The 13,453-nt window shown below is 44.7% G+C and overlaps 2 protein-coding genes across 2 annotated transcripts; both read left to right on the plus strand.

Moving 5' to 3' along the window:
* Positions 1-403: 403 nt before the first annotated feature.
* On the plus strand, positions 404-1,870 carry LOC124666379 (universal stress protein PHOS32-like). The gene is made up of 4 exons (XM_047203709.1): positions 404-679; positions 795-904; positions 1,006-1,124; positions 1,643-1,870. The coding sequence occupies exons 1-4, from the start codon at positions 505-507 to the stop codon at positions 1,719-1,721; spliced, it is 483 nt and encodes a 160-aa protein (XP_047059665.1). The 5' UTR covers positions 404-504; the 3' UTR covers positions 1,722-1,870.
* A 406-nt stretch (positions 1,871-2,276) lies between these two features.
* LOC124658803 (pentatricopeptide repeat-containing protein At1g66345, mitochondrial-like) lies at positions 2,277-4,206 on the plus strand. The gene has a single exon (XM_047196823.1). The coding sequence runs from the start codon at positions 2,277-2,279 to the stop codon at positions 4,008-4,010; it is 1,734 nt and encodes a 577-aa protein (XP_047052779.1). The 3' UTR covers positions 4,011-4,206.
* The last annotated feature ends 9,247 nt before the right edge of the window (positions 4,207-13,453 follow it).

Below are 13,453 nucleotides of genomic sequence, written 5' to 3' on the forward strand. Positions count from 1 at the left end.
GACATATGCATGCCATGTTATGGTCCCATTAATATGTCTTTCTCTCAAAAGCTGATTTGGTTTTTCTCTTTCCCTCTCACATTTTCCACTTTATGGCTGAAGAGGTTGCCTCCTGATGAAGAGGCTGCCTCCTTATCCGAACCTAATTTGGACCACCCGAACCAAGATAAAGCTCTGAGGCAACACCCCTAGGGCTATGCATTGGCCATGCCCTAACATGTCTGCTTCCTGGGGAGATAAAGTGATGATAAGGAATCAGACAAAGTAAGCAAGTGTAATATGTCTGCTTTCTCTAGTTCATACTACGTCTGTTCCATATTTGTTTTCTAGTATTTCCAATAATACTACACTTCTTATTATCTATTTAAGGACCTTTATTGAAAAATCTATTTAAGGACCTGGCCAACAGCTGGAATACCACGGCTGAAACCTCGTTGCCACTCTTAAGACACTCTGGTCTGGAAGTCGAAATCTGTTTGTGCTTGTTTGCAGCCTTGCAGGGACATGGCTGGGAGGAATATCGGAGTTGCTGTGGACTTCTCATCATGCAGCAAAGCAGCTCTGCGATGGGCGTCAACAAACCTTACCAGGAACGGTGATCAACTCATACTTATCCATGTCAACAATTCCTCCCAGACTGAGCAAGGAGCAATGCATCTCTGGGAACAGAGTGGTTCGCGTAAGTTCTAAATTTGCTTCCGTTGGTTTGGAACTACAGTCTCAATTTCAGTGTTCTCCGTTATGCTAATATCATGTTATCATGCTTCTAAAATGACAATTCTTGTGGATTTCAGCGCTCATACCTCTGGTAGAGTTCTCAGATCCCCATGTCACCAAGACTTATGGTCTGTCACCAGACAAGGAGACACTGGAAATCCTGGCTCAATTAGCAAAACAGAGAGGGGTACCGTTTTTTCATCTCCATTCACAAAATTTTGTTATTTTTTAATTCTGGTCAAGTTACTGTATGCTGATTATTTTGTCACCAAAACTACATGTCTGCAGGTTCAAGTCTTTGCAAAGATATTCTACGGTGACCCGACAAAGAAGCTGTGCGAGTCAGTTGACCTTGTTCCCCTCAGCTGTCTGGTTATTGGAAGCAGGGGTCTGAGTACACTGAAGAGGTATGCATGCGCCTTTGGTTTTCTAGTCTTAGAACTCCCTGCCCCTGTGATCATGCACAACACTCAGGATGATGGTTTGTTCCTTAGTCAACTTTGCCGCAGCTTTTCTGCTAAACCGTGGGAACCGACTGAAGTGTCACGAAGAATTTTGTCGCCAAGGTTTTAGCGAACTTAGCGACACTTTGCATGACAACGAACCGTGAAATCATGCTGATTACATTGTTGTGGAGATTACGATCACGATGAAGTCCTAAATATCGTTTATATCGGCCACTAGCCCGCTTTATCGGCTGATATTGTAGTTTCATCTGGCTACCGATACTGGGTATCGACTGATATAGCGGTCATATTAGCTGCAATATCAGTCATATCGGCCGATATCTTGGTCATATCAGTCCTTTTGGTCAAACCAATATGCCCGATCTTGCTACTTTGAACCATTTTTTGAAGCACTCATATCTAGGAGTAGCTGATTGAATTGAACCATGTGTGTGACCATTGTTGTTTCTTCGTGGCAGGGCGCTGATGGGGAGCGTGAGCACCTATGTTGTGAACCACGCCGCCTGCCCAGTCACGGTTGTGCAAGAGAACATGTAGCTGCAGCTTGCTGGCCGATGATCAGATGATCATACCGTCTGCAACCTCAGACAAAACGTAATACTATACCGTCTGCAAGAACAGTAGTAGTGTGTATGCAATAGCACAGATGACAGCAATATCGCCAATAAAAGTGTGCCTGGCATGCACTCATGTTGTTCTGTAGTTAAAACTCGCATGCTTGATCTAAGCATCCGTTACTATCAGCGTGTGTGTGAGTGTGCGTGTGGTGGTGGTGGTGTGTATGAGTTATGCACGCCTGCCTTTTATTCTCGCAGAAAGTTCATATCATACAGTTGAATTTTACTGTGAAGGGTGTTATGCTTTGTGAAATTCTCTGAAAGTTATGATAAAAAAGTTCATAGCATACTGTTGAACTGGATCGTGAATCTTTTTCTTAGATCAAATTGGATCATGAATCGTAGTTTGCCGTTTGCCATCTTTGATTGCCCATTACTTGATCGGACGGTGCACGGGGATCGTGTCGAGCCCCCAAATGGATGCCGCTTCATCAGCGGCGAGGTCTACCTCGGTGGCTTTTCGTTCGACGGCCACATGAACGCAGCCAAGTCCGGCGGCCGCATGGTCGCGCGGCGGCACGGCGGCGCGGTCCCCTGCCGCGGTGCCGCCTCCGCCGTGCCCTCCGCCACCCCCGCGACGCCTCAGCACATCTCCCACTACCTCGCGCACAACCCAACAGTGACCTGGGAGGCGCTCTCCGCCTCGTTCCCCTCCGCCGCCGCCGCCGCCGCGGCGCCCGACGGGTACGTCGACGCCGTTCTGCTCTCCCTCGCCAGGAACCCCATCTCCTCCTCCTCCACCGAGACCATTGCCAAGAACGCGCACAGCTTCTTCCACTGGTCCGCCGCCTCCTCGCCATCCCCCCACTCGCTCCGCTCCTACTGCCTCCTCGTCCACCTCCTCTCCCGCGCGGCGCTCATCCGGCACGCCTCCGTCCTCCTCCAGTCCGCCATCACCAGGAACTCCCCCTCGCCCACTTCCCATTTCCTGGACGCCTTCTTCGCGGCCTACGAGGACAGCGGCACCGCCGCCACGACCCGCGGCCTCCACCTCCTGGTGCACGCCTACGCGGAGCTCCGCCTCCCGGAGGAGGCCATCTCGGCCTGCCGCTACCTGTCCCGCCGCGGCGTGACCCCCTCCCTCTCCGCCTTCAACGCCGCGCTGCACGCGGCCCAGCGCACCGGCATGTTCACGGTCGCCTGGGAGGTGTTCGAGCTAATGACGCTCAAGCGGGTGTACGCCAACCAGGCCACCGTGGAGCTTGTCATCGGCGTGCTGAGCCGCGAGGGCGCGCTCGCCAGGACGGCAGCCCTCGTGGGGAGGATCCACGGCAAGAAGTGCTCGCCGGGCGTCGTGGCGCACGTCGCCCTGGCGCTGTGGATCTTCGAGGAGGGGAGGGCCGATCAGGGGGTCTTGCTGCTCAGGAGGATGCTGCAGAGGAACATTGTGTTTGACGACATCGCCTACTCGCTGATTGTGCATGCTTACTGCCATATTGGTGAGCTGAAGTCAGCCCACGAGCAGTGGGACGACATGGTCCGCCGAGGCTGCCACCCGAACGCGTTCGTGTATACCTGCCTCATCGGAGCGCATTGCCGCCGCGAAGGCGGTGTCAGTGAGGCTATACAGTTGCTGCAGGAAATGCTGTCCAAGAAGCTCAAGCCATATGATGCTACATACAGTCACCTCATCACCGGCTGTTTTAGACAGGAGAGGGCAGAGGACGGCTCGGAGTACTTTGACAAGATGCTCGAGGAAGGCCTTGTGCCAGACATCGGCAGTTGCAATGAGATCCTAGAGGCGCTCTGCGGCGCAGGAGAGGTCAGCAAGGCGAACGAGTTGGTAACGGCAATGATTGACAAGGGAATTGTTCTTGGCCAGGATACATACTGTAGGCTCATTGATGGATACAGCAAGGTTGGTGATGCCCAAGGTGTTGTCAAGATTTATTATGAGATGGAGCACAGGGGACTTACCCATTGCACTGAAGTTTTTACCTGCCTTATCAGGGGGCTCTGCCAATGTGGGAATCCAAAGGAAGCTGAGAAGTTCCTCTCTGTGATGGAAAGGAAATCGCTGGTTCCGACTAGTGACATGCATGATACGCTGATCAGCAGTTACTGTGAGAAGGGCAACACTAAGAGGGCGCTTCGGTTGTATGACACGATGATCACACGGAAGGAGACGCTAATCCCCTCTGCGGATACTTTTATGACGTTAGTGAGAAGAGTCATCAAAGTAAAGACTAACTGTTCCCTTGATACCTAATCTCGCAGTCAGATTGTTGTGGTTGATGGAAGAAAAGCTGAAAGGGATTCTACAGGATAGGCAAAAATACAGAAAAAGAGCAAGACGCGCTCTCTGAGAATCGCTGGGTTCAGGACATTTCTTACAAACTAATTCCTGCTCAATTCCTTCCTGCGATTGTGGCGGTTGAATAATTTGGCTAATGTGATTCTAGACCCTGCAGTGGACAACCTGCACTTGGAGGTTCTCTGCAACCGGGATGTACACGGCCAGATATTCGTACAAGATGCAATTCCAGGGGTGAATTAGAACCAATTTCAAGCCTCCGATTTTGGAAGATCTGGCTTCTGACAACTGCAAGTTCTTCGCCTGGCTCCTTCGTCTTGAACGTCTGATGCGTCGTGGCTGGCCAAATGCCTGCTTCCACCCTTTCAGCATGTGGGAGCTTGAAACTGCTGACCCTATTTTTGTTGACTGCTCCTTTGCACTCGCTGGCGCCTCCCAACTGGCCTCCTGGGCAGCGCATTGAGGACGTTTGGAGTCACATCGTTAAGACGGCTGATCCATCTGTGCATAAGGGTATGCATTTCTATTGGTTCTTGCTCTCTATGAGCTGAGGTTGGAGAGAAATCGTCGAGTTTTCAAGTACCAGCAGATGTCAATAAAAAAATAGTCTGGGGGCGCTTCGGTCGAAGCTGGCGGGGCCAAAGTGCCTAGAGATACCATACTTTGTAATCCCCTTGATCCGGTGCTGTTTTGCGTGCCGCTGTTCTGTTTTTTCTCCTTTCCCCCCTGTGGATCACTTGAACTGTAAATATTGCTACCTGCTTGAATCAATGAAATGCCAACATTTGCTGGTCCTTCTAAAAAGAACATGTATTTTTTAATGCCAGTGTCCTGTTCGCAAAAAAAGAAAAGAAAAGAGAATGTTGTTACCATTGAATATACAAATCGTTTGAATGTTGTACTCATTGTACTTTACAAGGCAATGGTCATGATCGTATGTTATCCAGCAACGAACTTGTATGGCAACGCATGCCATATAGGCTTCTGAAAATGAAAAAAAAATGATGGTCTCCACTAACACCCAAGAACGTGAAACCCCCAAAAAAATTGATGGTCTCCCCTAACCCCCCCAAAAATTGATGGTGGCTTTTGGGGAAGCTAGCAAGGCAACTAGGCCTATCTAGGGACGCCATGGATATAATGGGAATCATCCACAATGATGGAAATTTACAGATAATGATAACTTGGAGAAGAGTCAAATGTTGACGTAGTCTCGGTGAATAATGATGATCTATATTTCTAATAATTACAGACTTTGGGATAGCACTCGCAAACGGCACCACTTATCCTTTTATAGCGGTTGCGGCACTGGCCGTCGTCGAATTCATGCTCTATACATGCGTTCCTACAATGTTCGCTGTTGCGGCACCATTGGTGGTCGAGGTTGTGAAAACAATTGTTCTCAGTAGATGAAACCTTGCCTATGGAAAACATAACCAGCTTAGCACATGTATCGATATAGGTACATAACAATGCTAATGTGACGATACAACATGATATTAGAAAGGCAAAGATGCTTACCAGAAGAGGCAATGAGCAAGATAAGAAGTACGCAACACACAATAGTCTTTCTCAGAACTTCCATTGTAGAACAAAAGAATGTAACTGAATTAAACGAGACAAACTCAAGAAAGCGGCAATAAGGGTTTCCTTGGGTCTCCTAACCCCGTAAGGTTGTTCTATTATTATTGTTGTTATTGTCGTTGTTTTATTAACAAAACTTACAATGTAGGTAACATATATAGATAGGCCGGAAGATCCGGAGAAAGTTGGTAAGCTAAAATACCTGGAGGTCAACCGTTTAAAGCGCCTGCTCACGTGAATTTTGCCTGTCGAGCTAATTCTTCTCCTTAGGTTTCTGCATGTAAACTAAATTTAGCATGATCCCTACAAATTCGAGAGTACATGACATATATCACTCATCTAAGTTTAGTACATTCTCCACACAAAAAACTCCAATAAATATATCGGCATATCTAAATGAATACTAAGTATACACTACTTCATCCGTCCACAAATAAATTATGTATGTTTAGACATGTCTTAAGTTAAACTTTATTAGTAACTTTGACAAACTCATCTTTTATCTTTTAATAGGAGACCCCCACTAGCTGATTTTACTAGCCTCCCATGAAGCCACGTCATCCTTTATTTGTTAGCCTCCCTGCCTGTCTGATCCGCCCCGGCTTCCTCTTGCACGTGGGCTGTTAAAGGCTTGAAGCCACTTTTCTTCACCTGGGCTGCTACTTCCTTAGAGCAAGTACAATAAGTCCTAGTCAGCTGGCTATAAAGATTAAAATAATATATTGTTGCTTAGTTGGAGGAGAGAGAGAGGAGGAGAGAGAAGATGTGTGGGCTCTTATGCAAGAGTCAGCTCTACCACGTGCTCCTAGGCACTTTGTGAGAGTGAATGGTGGGCCATGCATTGATAAAGTACTAAACTTTTATAGCTCACTATTGTACATGCTGGCTCTAGATTAACTATAGATGACATGACACTTAGCTTACAGCCAGTAATTGGCTCTACTATTAAACTTGCTCTTATACACGAGCACATATGGCTCATGTAGAAACAGGCTAGCACACGTATAACCTCACAGGTCGACTCTTCATCTCCTTTCTGATTATAGCAATGAATGCCGCCACTATCTCCTCCCCCGCCGTGACCCACCATCTCTCAGCCACGATTGTACAGAATCGGAATCGCAGCTTTCATCCACATCCATTACCCGGTAAATACGGAAGAAACAGCTTCATTTAATTGAGTCACCGTCGCCATGACGTTTAAAAGCCCCTCCCTCCCTGTACCGTCATCCAACACGCCGGCCTGCTCACATCTCCCTCTTCAGCACCGGCCTCCTCCGGAGATAGCTGGACGCTCCAGATTTTCATTCTACGCTGATTTCTCCCAGCCCTCTGCTTATGTTGTTGAATATGCCAGATCGTGCTCCAGCTCCAAAGATACTAGACCTTTTGCCGGCTGGACATTACTGACTCGCTTCTGTAAGTTGGTTCTCCATTACTTCATATGTCTGATACTCTGATTGCACCGGTAAAGCTCTGATCTTCTAATTTTCTTATACTGGATGGGCACATGCCTCGCATGTTTCCTTATTCTCGCTGCTCGCATCTAGCTCCCAGCACTGTACTTTAAATTAGTTGGATTAGATGCACCTTCTTTTTCTACCCGTACGTATTAGATAGCATATGAATTCTTGGGTGTATTTATAATTTATTTGCCAATATAGATTGGGTACCACTATACCTGTTTCGTTTTAAATAAATTTGCATCAGTATATGATTTGCAAATTTTACTCGCGCAGCTGGTTGCCTGACTGGCATTCTGTTTCGCGCAGTCACCGTCGTCAGTCATAACCCGTTGTCTCCCTTGAACTAAGCCAATCGGCTTCTTCCGACAACAGCCGCGTTGGCGTACACACCTTAGCATAAGGTCAGTTAGACTGATTATGCCCCTTCATATCTTTTTCCCTCCTTTTGTTATATATCTTTTGATACATACGATCTATCGACTTATTTTTGTTGCCATGTGTCTCATATATCGATCAAACAACATGATCTACAGGAGAACATTCAGCACGTGAAGGATTAAACAAGGAATCCATTGCATCAGTGCTCAAATTAAAGACTACTTGCTGCAAAAAAAAGCATCAAATTTACAGAACATTGAAGAACTTCAAATTTCAGATAGTCAAATGGCATAAGCAAGAGTAAGTATGTCTTCTCAAATATATCGTTCACACTTTTTATCCTCAAACAGCAAACATCTAAGAAGGGTGACAGGATAACTACATTAAGAAGATGTACTATCAATTCTGATGTCGAAACACAATTATCCAGCAGTTCCGTTCCTCATAGCTAGCCTGACTACATAAGTATAACCTTCGCTAATAATGCTGATTTTTTCACCATGTGCAGGGCATCGTCAACAACTCATGGAACAACATAAGAATTGCACTATCCTCTACCTAAAGTTAACTATATTGTTGCCTAAATCAATAAGCATTTATCTCTAGATTGATCACCATCAATTGTAATTGAGAAGAACTCTACTTACTACTATTTCACGATGATCCAATGCATGTATCTCCCCATGAGTAAGAAATTACGCATTCATTATCTCTTCTTGGCAGATAATGACAAAACCAGCTACAATGACAGCTAACTGTTATGACTATTTTCATCAACTATTTTTAAATCATAAATCAATGTTTGAAAGCTTGTACCCAAAAAAAATATTTTCACTCCTAATCTCACCAACAGTCCTATCTATACATCATTTTAAAATTTCCGCAGCAACGGGCGGGGTATCATCTAGTTAGAAAAAAGAAGCAGCATTCATGATACTAAATTAATATTGCTAGATTTATTTTGACATGTAGTTTAATAATAAAGTAATTTAATGACACGTATGTTTCTTTTTTATGTAAAAAATTGATTAATTTAAAAATGTTTAACTTCCAGAAAAGAAAAACATACACATTTGTGGACGGAGAAGGTACAGTACATAATAATAATAAGACTACAAAGAACCTAACATAAAAATTTCTTGAGGCACAGTAATTACGATTACACTTTGTACGTACCTTTTGTTGGCTGATACAAATATTTTCCTTTTGCATATTGTAACATAATTGCGGGCCCTCTTGACTTCCTTGGGTTAATAAAGCATACTGAATTTATCAATCAATTTGTTAAATACTACTGCGACTTGAATACGAACTTTACCGTCGGGCTCTTACAACCTACAGAAATGAAAACTCCACTTGAAATGAGAGAATTGTGAGTTTGGGGTACCACTAGAAAAAGACCGACCTTCGTAAAGGTCTGATCCGTCCGCGGTTGACTGTCTCCGTACGACACGTGGACTCTCAGCCGAACGAGGACGAGCGAAGCGCACGTGGTCCTGTACTTCGTGGACGAGCGGAAGCGCGCGTGCTGTCCCACGAGAGCGTGAGCTGTACTTCCCGTGCGTGTGTCTCCCGGCAAGCACGAGACCCCACGTAGGTACAGCTGCGACACATACACGAGCACTACTTCAGCACTCACGCACAACCCAGGCATCTGCATCTCAGCTAGCGTATCACGGCATAGCTAGTTTACATACGTAGCATACGTAGATCTTCTTTTGTTCACGAGTGCACCCAACGACGAGTACAGTTCGGTGAACATCTCGAGTACAATCGCACATAAAGCACGAGTACAGTTGCATAGATAGCACGCGTACAGCAAAGAGCGATTACAACCTAGTGGACACCCAAGTACAGTTACGTACAAAGCACGAGTACAGTTGCCTATAACACACGAGTACAGTAGAACACACGGGCGAGTACAAGTACAGTCACGCACACGAGCAAATACAGTTACGCACATGAGCAGGTACAGCCGCGCACACGAGTAAGTACAGCCGCATACACGAGCGAGTACAGTACGATCAGCGCGAGACAAGACAGTGCATGATCAGCGCATACGAGTAAGTACAGTCGCGTACACGAGCGAGTGCAGGTACAGTCGCGCACACAAGGAAGTACTAGTACAAAAACACAGGTACAGCAGCACACACGAGTAAGTACAATTACTGTGTAAAGGGAAAAACTGCATCAAATACAGTAAAAACAGAAGTACTTATCAGGTGAAACACAAGTACAGTTAAGTACACACCACGAGTACAATCACACTAGTATTGGAAGTACGAAAAAAAAGTATCTCGAAACATATCAACATGTGATCTAGTTTTGAAGATCTCGACGCGAGGATCTCAAAAGTGAAAACGGTTCGTAATTTGGACTTACGGTTCGCAAGATATTTCATTTTGAAAAAACGAATCTAAAAAATAAAGGGAAAACTGGACTTCCCCTGTCATTCTCTCTCCTCTCCTATCTCACCTTGCTTCCCCTTGCGACACTTGGCGAGCAGGGAGGCCACTTCCCACCAAAATTCTGGCACCACAACGCGCCACGTGTCGCATGCGGAGAGATTTTTGAACCTTCGCGAAGGTCGGCCTTTTTTTAGAGAATTCGGTGAGTTTGTGACGGGAGATTTGTACGACCCGGATCATGCAGCGGTCAAGTTAAGCCCATTTTCTCTTGGGAGCTTAAGTTCGGCCTGTTGTTCAGCCCGATTTTGGGGATATTTAGCGCGCTAATTGAACGGGCTGATAGGCTAATCCCATTCAGTAGCTATACTACAGAAAGATGCTGAATCATCCGAATTGATTATTCCGTGATCTGCGTGGGGCTAGTTATACGATCCTTGTGCTAGCCTTACTGTCTCTGCATCTCGTATGCTCTGCCACTGTTGCGCAATGTAAGTCGTCGATGTGCACCAGGGTTTTTTTTTTATAGATCAACAGGGGTCTCCCCAGCTCCATTTTCATTGAAAAAGAATACAAGTCTTACAGGAAAAGAAAAAAAACATAGTTCAACACAGGGTTCTTGGAGTGTGACATTCTCATTTTTGCTGGGGAAATAGCTGCCATCCCAACTACTCCCGAAATACCAGCAAAAACAAAGAATACCACCACCACACAGCTAAAGCAGCAAAGAAATAACAATCTAGTTTCGATTACAACTCAGGGGAATAGAACCCTACGCCGACTTGCTTTTTGCTCCGACACTTTCCAACAGCACCTCTTTTTCTGGAAGCATTTCTCCACTTGGTGCTTCGATCACGTCACCACATGGATCTTGTGAGATTCACCAGGATTGTCCAATAGGTAGGTCAGTGTCGCCCGTCCTTCATAGCTCGAATTTCAGGTGGAGATCCAGTTGAACGAGGGGCACCTTACCCCACTGGGAGGCAAAGTGGAGCTTTTAAATTGGCCAGCAGCAGGTCCGTGAACTGAGCGCTTTTTCCAGTTTCTAGATCCTTGAAAGGTTTCTTTCAATCTCGAAGGAACCTGTTTCACATTAATCCATGTAGTCTTGTTAAACACAAGATTATTCCTATTCAGCCATAAACCCCACAGGACAACATAAGAAAACTACATTGAAATGCATGAATTTCTTATTACAAAACCATTTAGTTGCAATAGATTCAAAATTGATAACATGCACATCAAAGACTTCTTCAAACAGGTCCCAAAGGGATCTAGCAACAATGCACTCAAACATAAGATGGTGTACTGTCTCAAATTCAGCACACATCTCACAATTCATAGGCTTTGGTATACCTCTAGCTCTCAGGTTATCTCTAGTCATAATTTTATTCTGAGAGAACAGCCATAGGAAGACCTGAATCTTGGGAGGGATTTTAATTTTCCACACAGCAGGTAAATAAACAGGAGTAATCCCTCTAAAATTGATAATAGCATACAGAGAAGATGAGTAAACCCTAGAGGAATTGTATTACCAAATGAGTTGGTCTTCTTCCTGGAAAAAGGAAATAGTCCTAGCAATCTCTAACAACTCATACCACTGACTCGTCATATCATCAGTAAAAGTCCTTCTAAACTTACCTCATGACCATCCTAGATCTCAAAAATGGTTTTACTTTGTTGATTAGAAACAAAATACAAGTCCCAAAATTGAGTGGCTAAGGGAGAATTACCAAACCAAATGTCTTCCCAAAATTTTATGGATTTACCATTACCCACCTGCCATTTATATCCAAACTTTACTTTCTTAGAAGCCCACATAACTCCCTTCTAGAAAGTGGAAGGCTGGAGATCATGGCAAGGCAATATATTTGGACCTTTTGTGTTGTATTTAGCATCTAAGACTTTCCTCCACAGAGCACCCTCACTCTGGATGTATCTTTTAATCCAGGAACCAATCAAACAAATATTTAAATCTTGTAAGTTTGGTATTCCCAAACCTCCAAAATCATTTTTCATACAGATAGAAGGCCAATTGGCTAAATGGATCTTATGATTGCCTTCTTCATCATTCCACATGAAGTTGGCCATCATGTGCACCAGGGTTGTTATTGTTGTGAAGTGTATAAGTAGATTGCCTGGCCCTTTCCATCAGTTCGGACTTTTGGTTCAAGTGGCTAGTGCATGAAGCTTAACATGGTATCAGAGCCCCAGGTCTCGAGTTCAAATCCTGGCTTTCACATGGTTTTCGCAATTAAGCCTAAAGATTGCTGTTGCCCCCCTCTCTGCCTCTTGCCGTGTGGCGTGTGGTCCCGGCGCTGCTTCTTTCTCTCTCTACACGTGTTGACTTTCTCTTCTTCCGTCACACGTGAGTGGGGGTGTTGTGAAGTGTATAAGTAGATTGCCTGGCCCTTTCCATCAGTTCGGACTTTTGGTTCAAGTGGCTAGTGCATGAAGCTTAACAGTTATTTGTCTCGCTGATTTATTTCTTAGTAGATTACTTGTCCAGGCGTAATTTGTGCACTGTACTTCTCCTGGGAACATTTGCATTCCTAGTGAATGCCTTTCTTTTCCTCTCCGTCTCATTTGCTGCTTGTTTGTCAATAACTCCAAAACATTTTGGCGATAACAATGGATCGTTTGTTGTTTCGTAGGCCGAATCATCGTCGCTGACATGGGCAACGGGAAGATCAATCTCCCAAGCGGGTTGTGCGCCAATTCTCCTCCAGGATGCAAAGGATATTGCGTGTGTTGTCTTGTAAATAAGATGTGCTACAGGGCCATGGATATTTGCAAGAAAGAATGTGTCTCTACTTTAGAAGTAGTGGCGACAATGACCCCTCCTTCTTTACCCGCTCCTTCCCCTGCCTAGTCAAATTGGCATGATTTGTGATGTGCGGGAAACATAGTTTGCAGCACGAATAATTATTAGTTGTATGAGAATCTTTGCACGACCATTTTTTTTCATTGAACCATTTAACACATTTATGTAATGTTTCATCTCTTTTTGTAGTTTTTTCTCTTACGAAGGAACATCATGTTACTCCCACCCGGATATACGTTCACACTCTATTTGATAGCTCACCGACAATAGAGTTGTTTTACTTCTTCATCGGATAGGCCTAGAGAACTTCCATAGGGAACGTTCAAGAATTTAGAACAAAAATGAAAGAATCATTGAATTGATAAATCGAAACAAGACGTGGTATATGGTCTAGTAATAGTTGATGGAAACCGTCGAGATTGTAAAAATAAAATAAAATGTTTGCGATCCATAAAAATTAGGGATGGATACAGTTTTTAATGCTTGATCAACTTTACTTAGTTGGCTGAGATTTTCTTTTGGAAGGAACATGAATATTTTTCATCGACTCGTGAGCTTATTGATAAAGCATAAAAAACTTAATTATTTAGATATGTGTCACATTTTCACAGAAAGATATTCACACATATCACAAGAACTGTTCCAATAACTAAGAACTGAGGCTAGATCACTTGGCTAGAAGAGCCGATGTACAACCCAACCACCTACATTCAAATCCTAATGCATGTGAATTTGGGTTCT

This window comes from Lolium rigidum, chromosome 6 (genome assembly GCF_022539505.1).
Source record: "Lolium rigidum isolate FL_2022 chromosome 6, APGP_CSIRO_Lrig_0.1, whole genome shotgun sequence".
NCBI lineage: Eukaryota > Viridiplantae > Streptophyta > Magnoliopsida > Poales > Poaceae > Lolium > Lolium rigidum.

Coding starts and splice junctions, on each gene's coding strand:
- LOC124666379 (XM_047203709.1), top strand. CDS start 505: ATGGCTGGGAGGAATATCGGAGTTGCTGTGGACTTCTCATCATGCAGC. Junction 905..1,005: donor AATTAGCAAAACAGAGAGGG/GTACCGTTTTTT, acceptor ACATGTCTGCAG/GTTCAAGTCTTTGCAAAGAT. Junction 1,125..1,642: donor GGTCTGAGTACACTGAAGAG/GTATGCATGCGC, acceptor TCTTCGTGGCAG/GGCGCTGATGGGGAGCGTGA.
- LOC124658803 (XM_047196823.1), top strand. CDS start 2,277: ATGAACGCAGCCAAGTCCGGCGGCCGCATGGTCGCGCGGCGGCACGGC.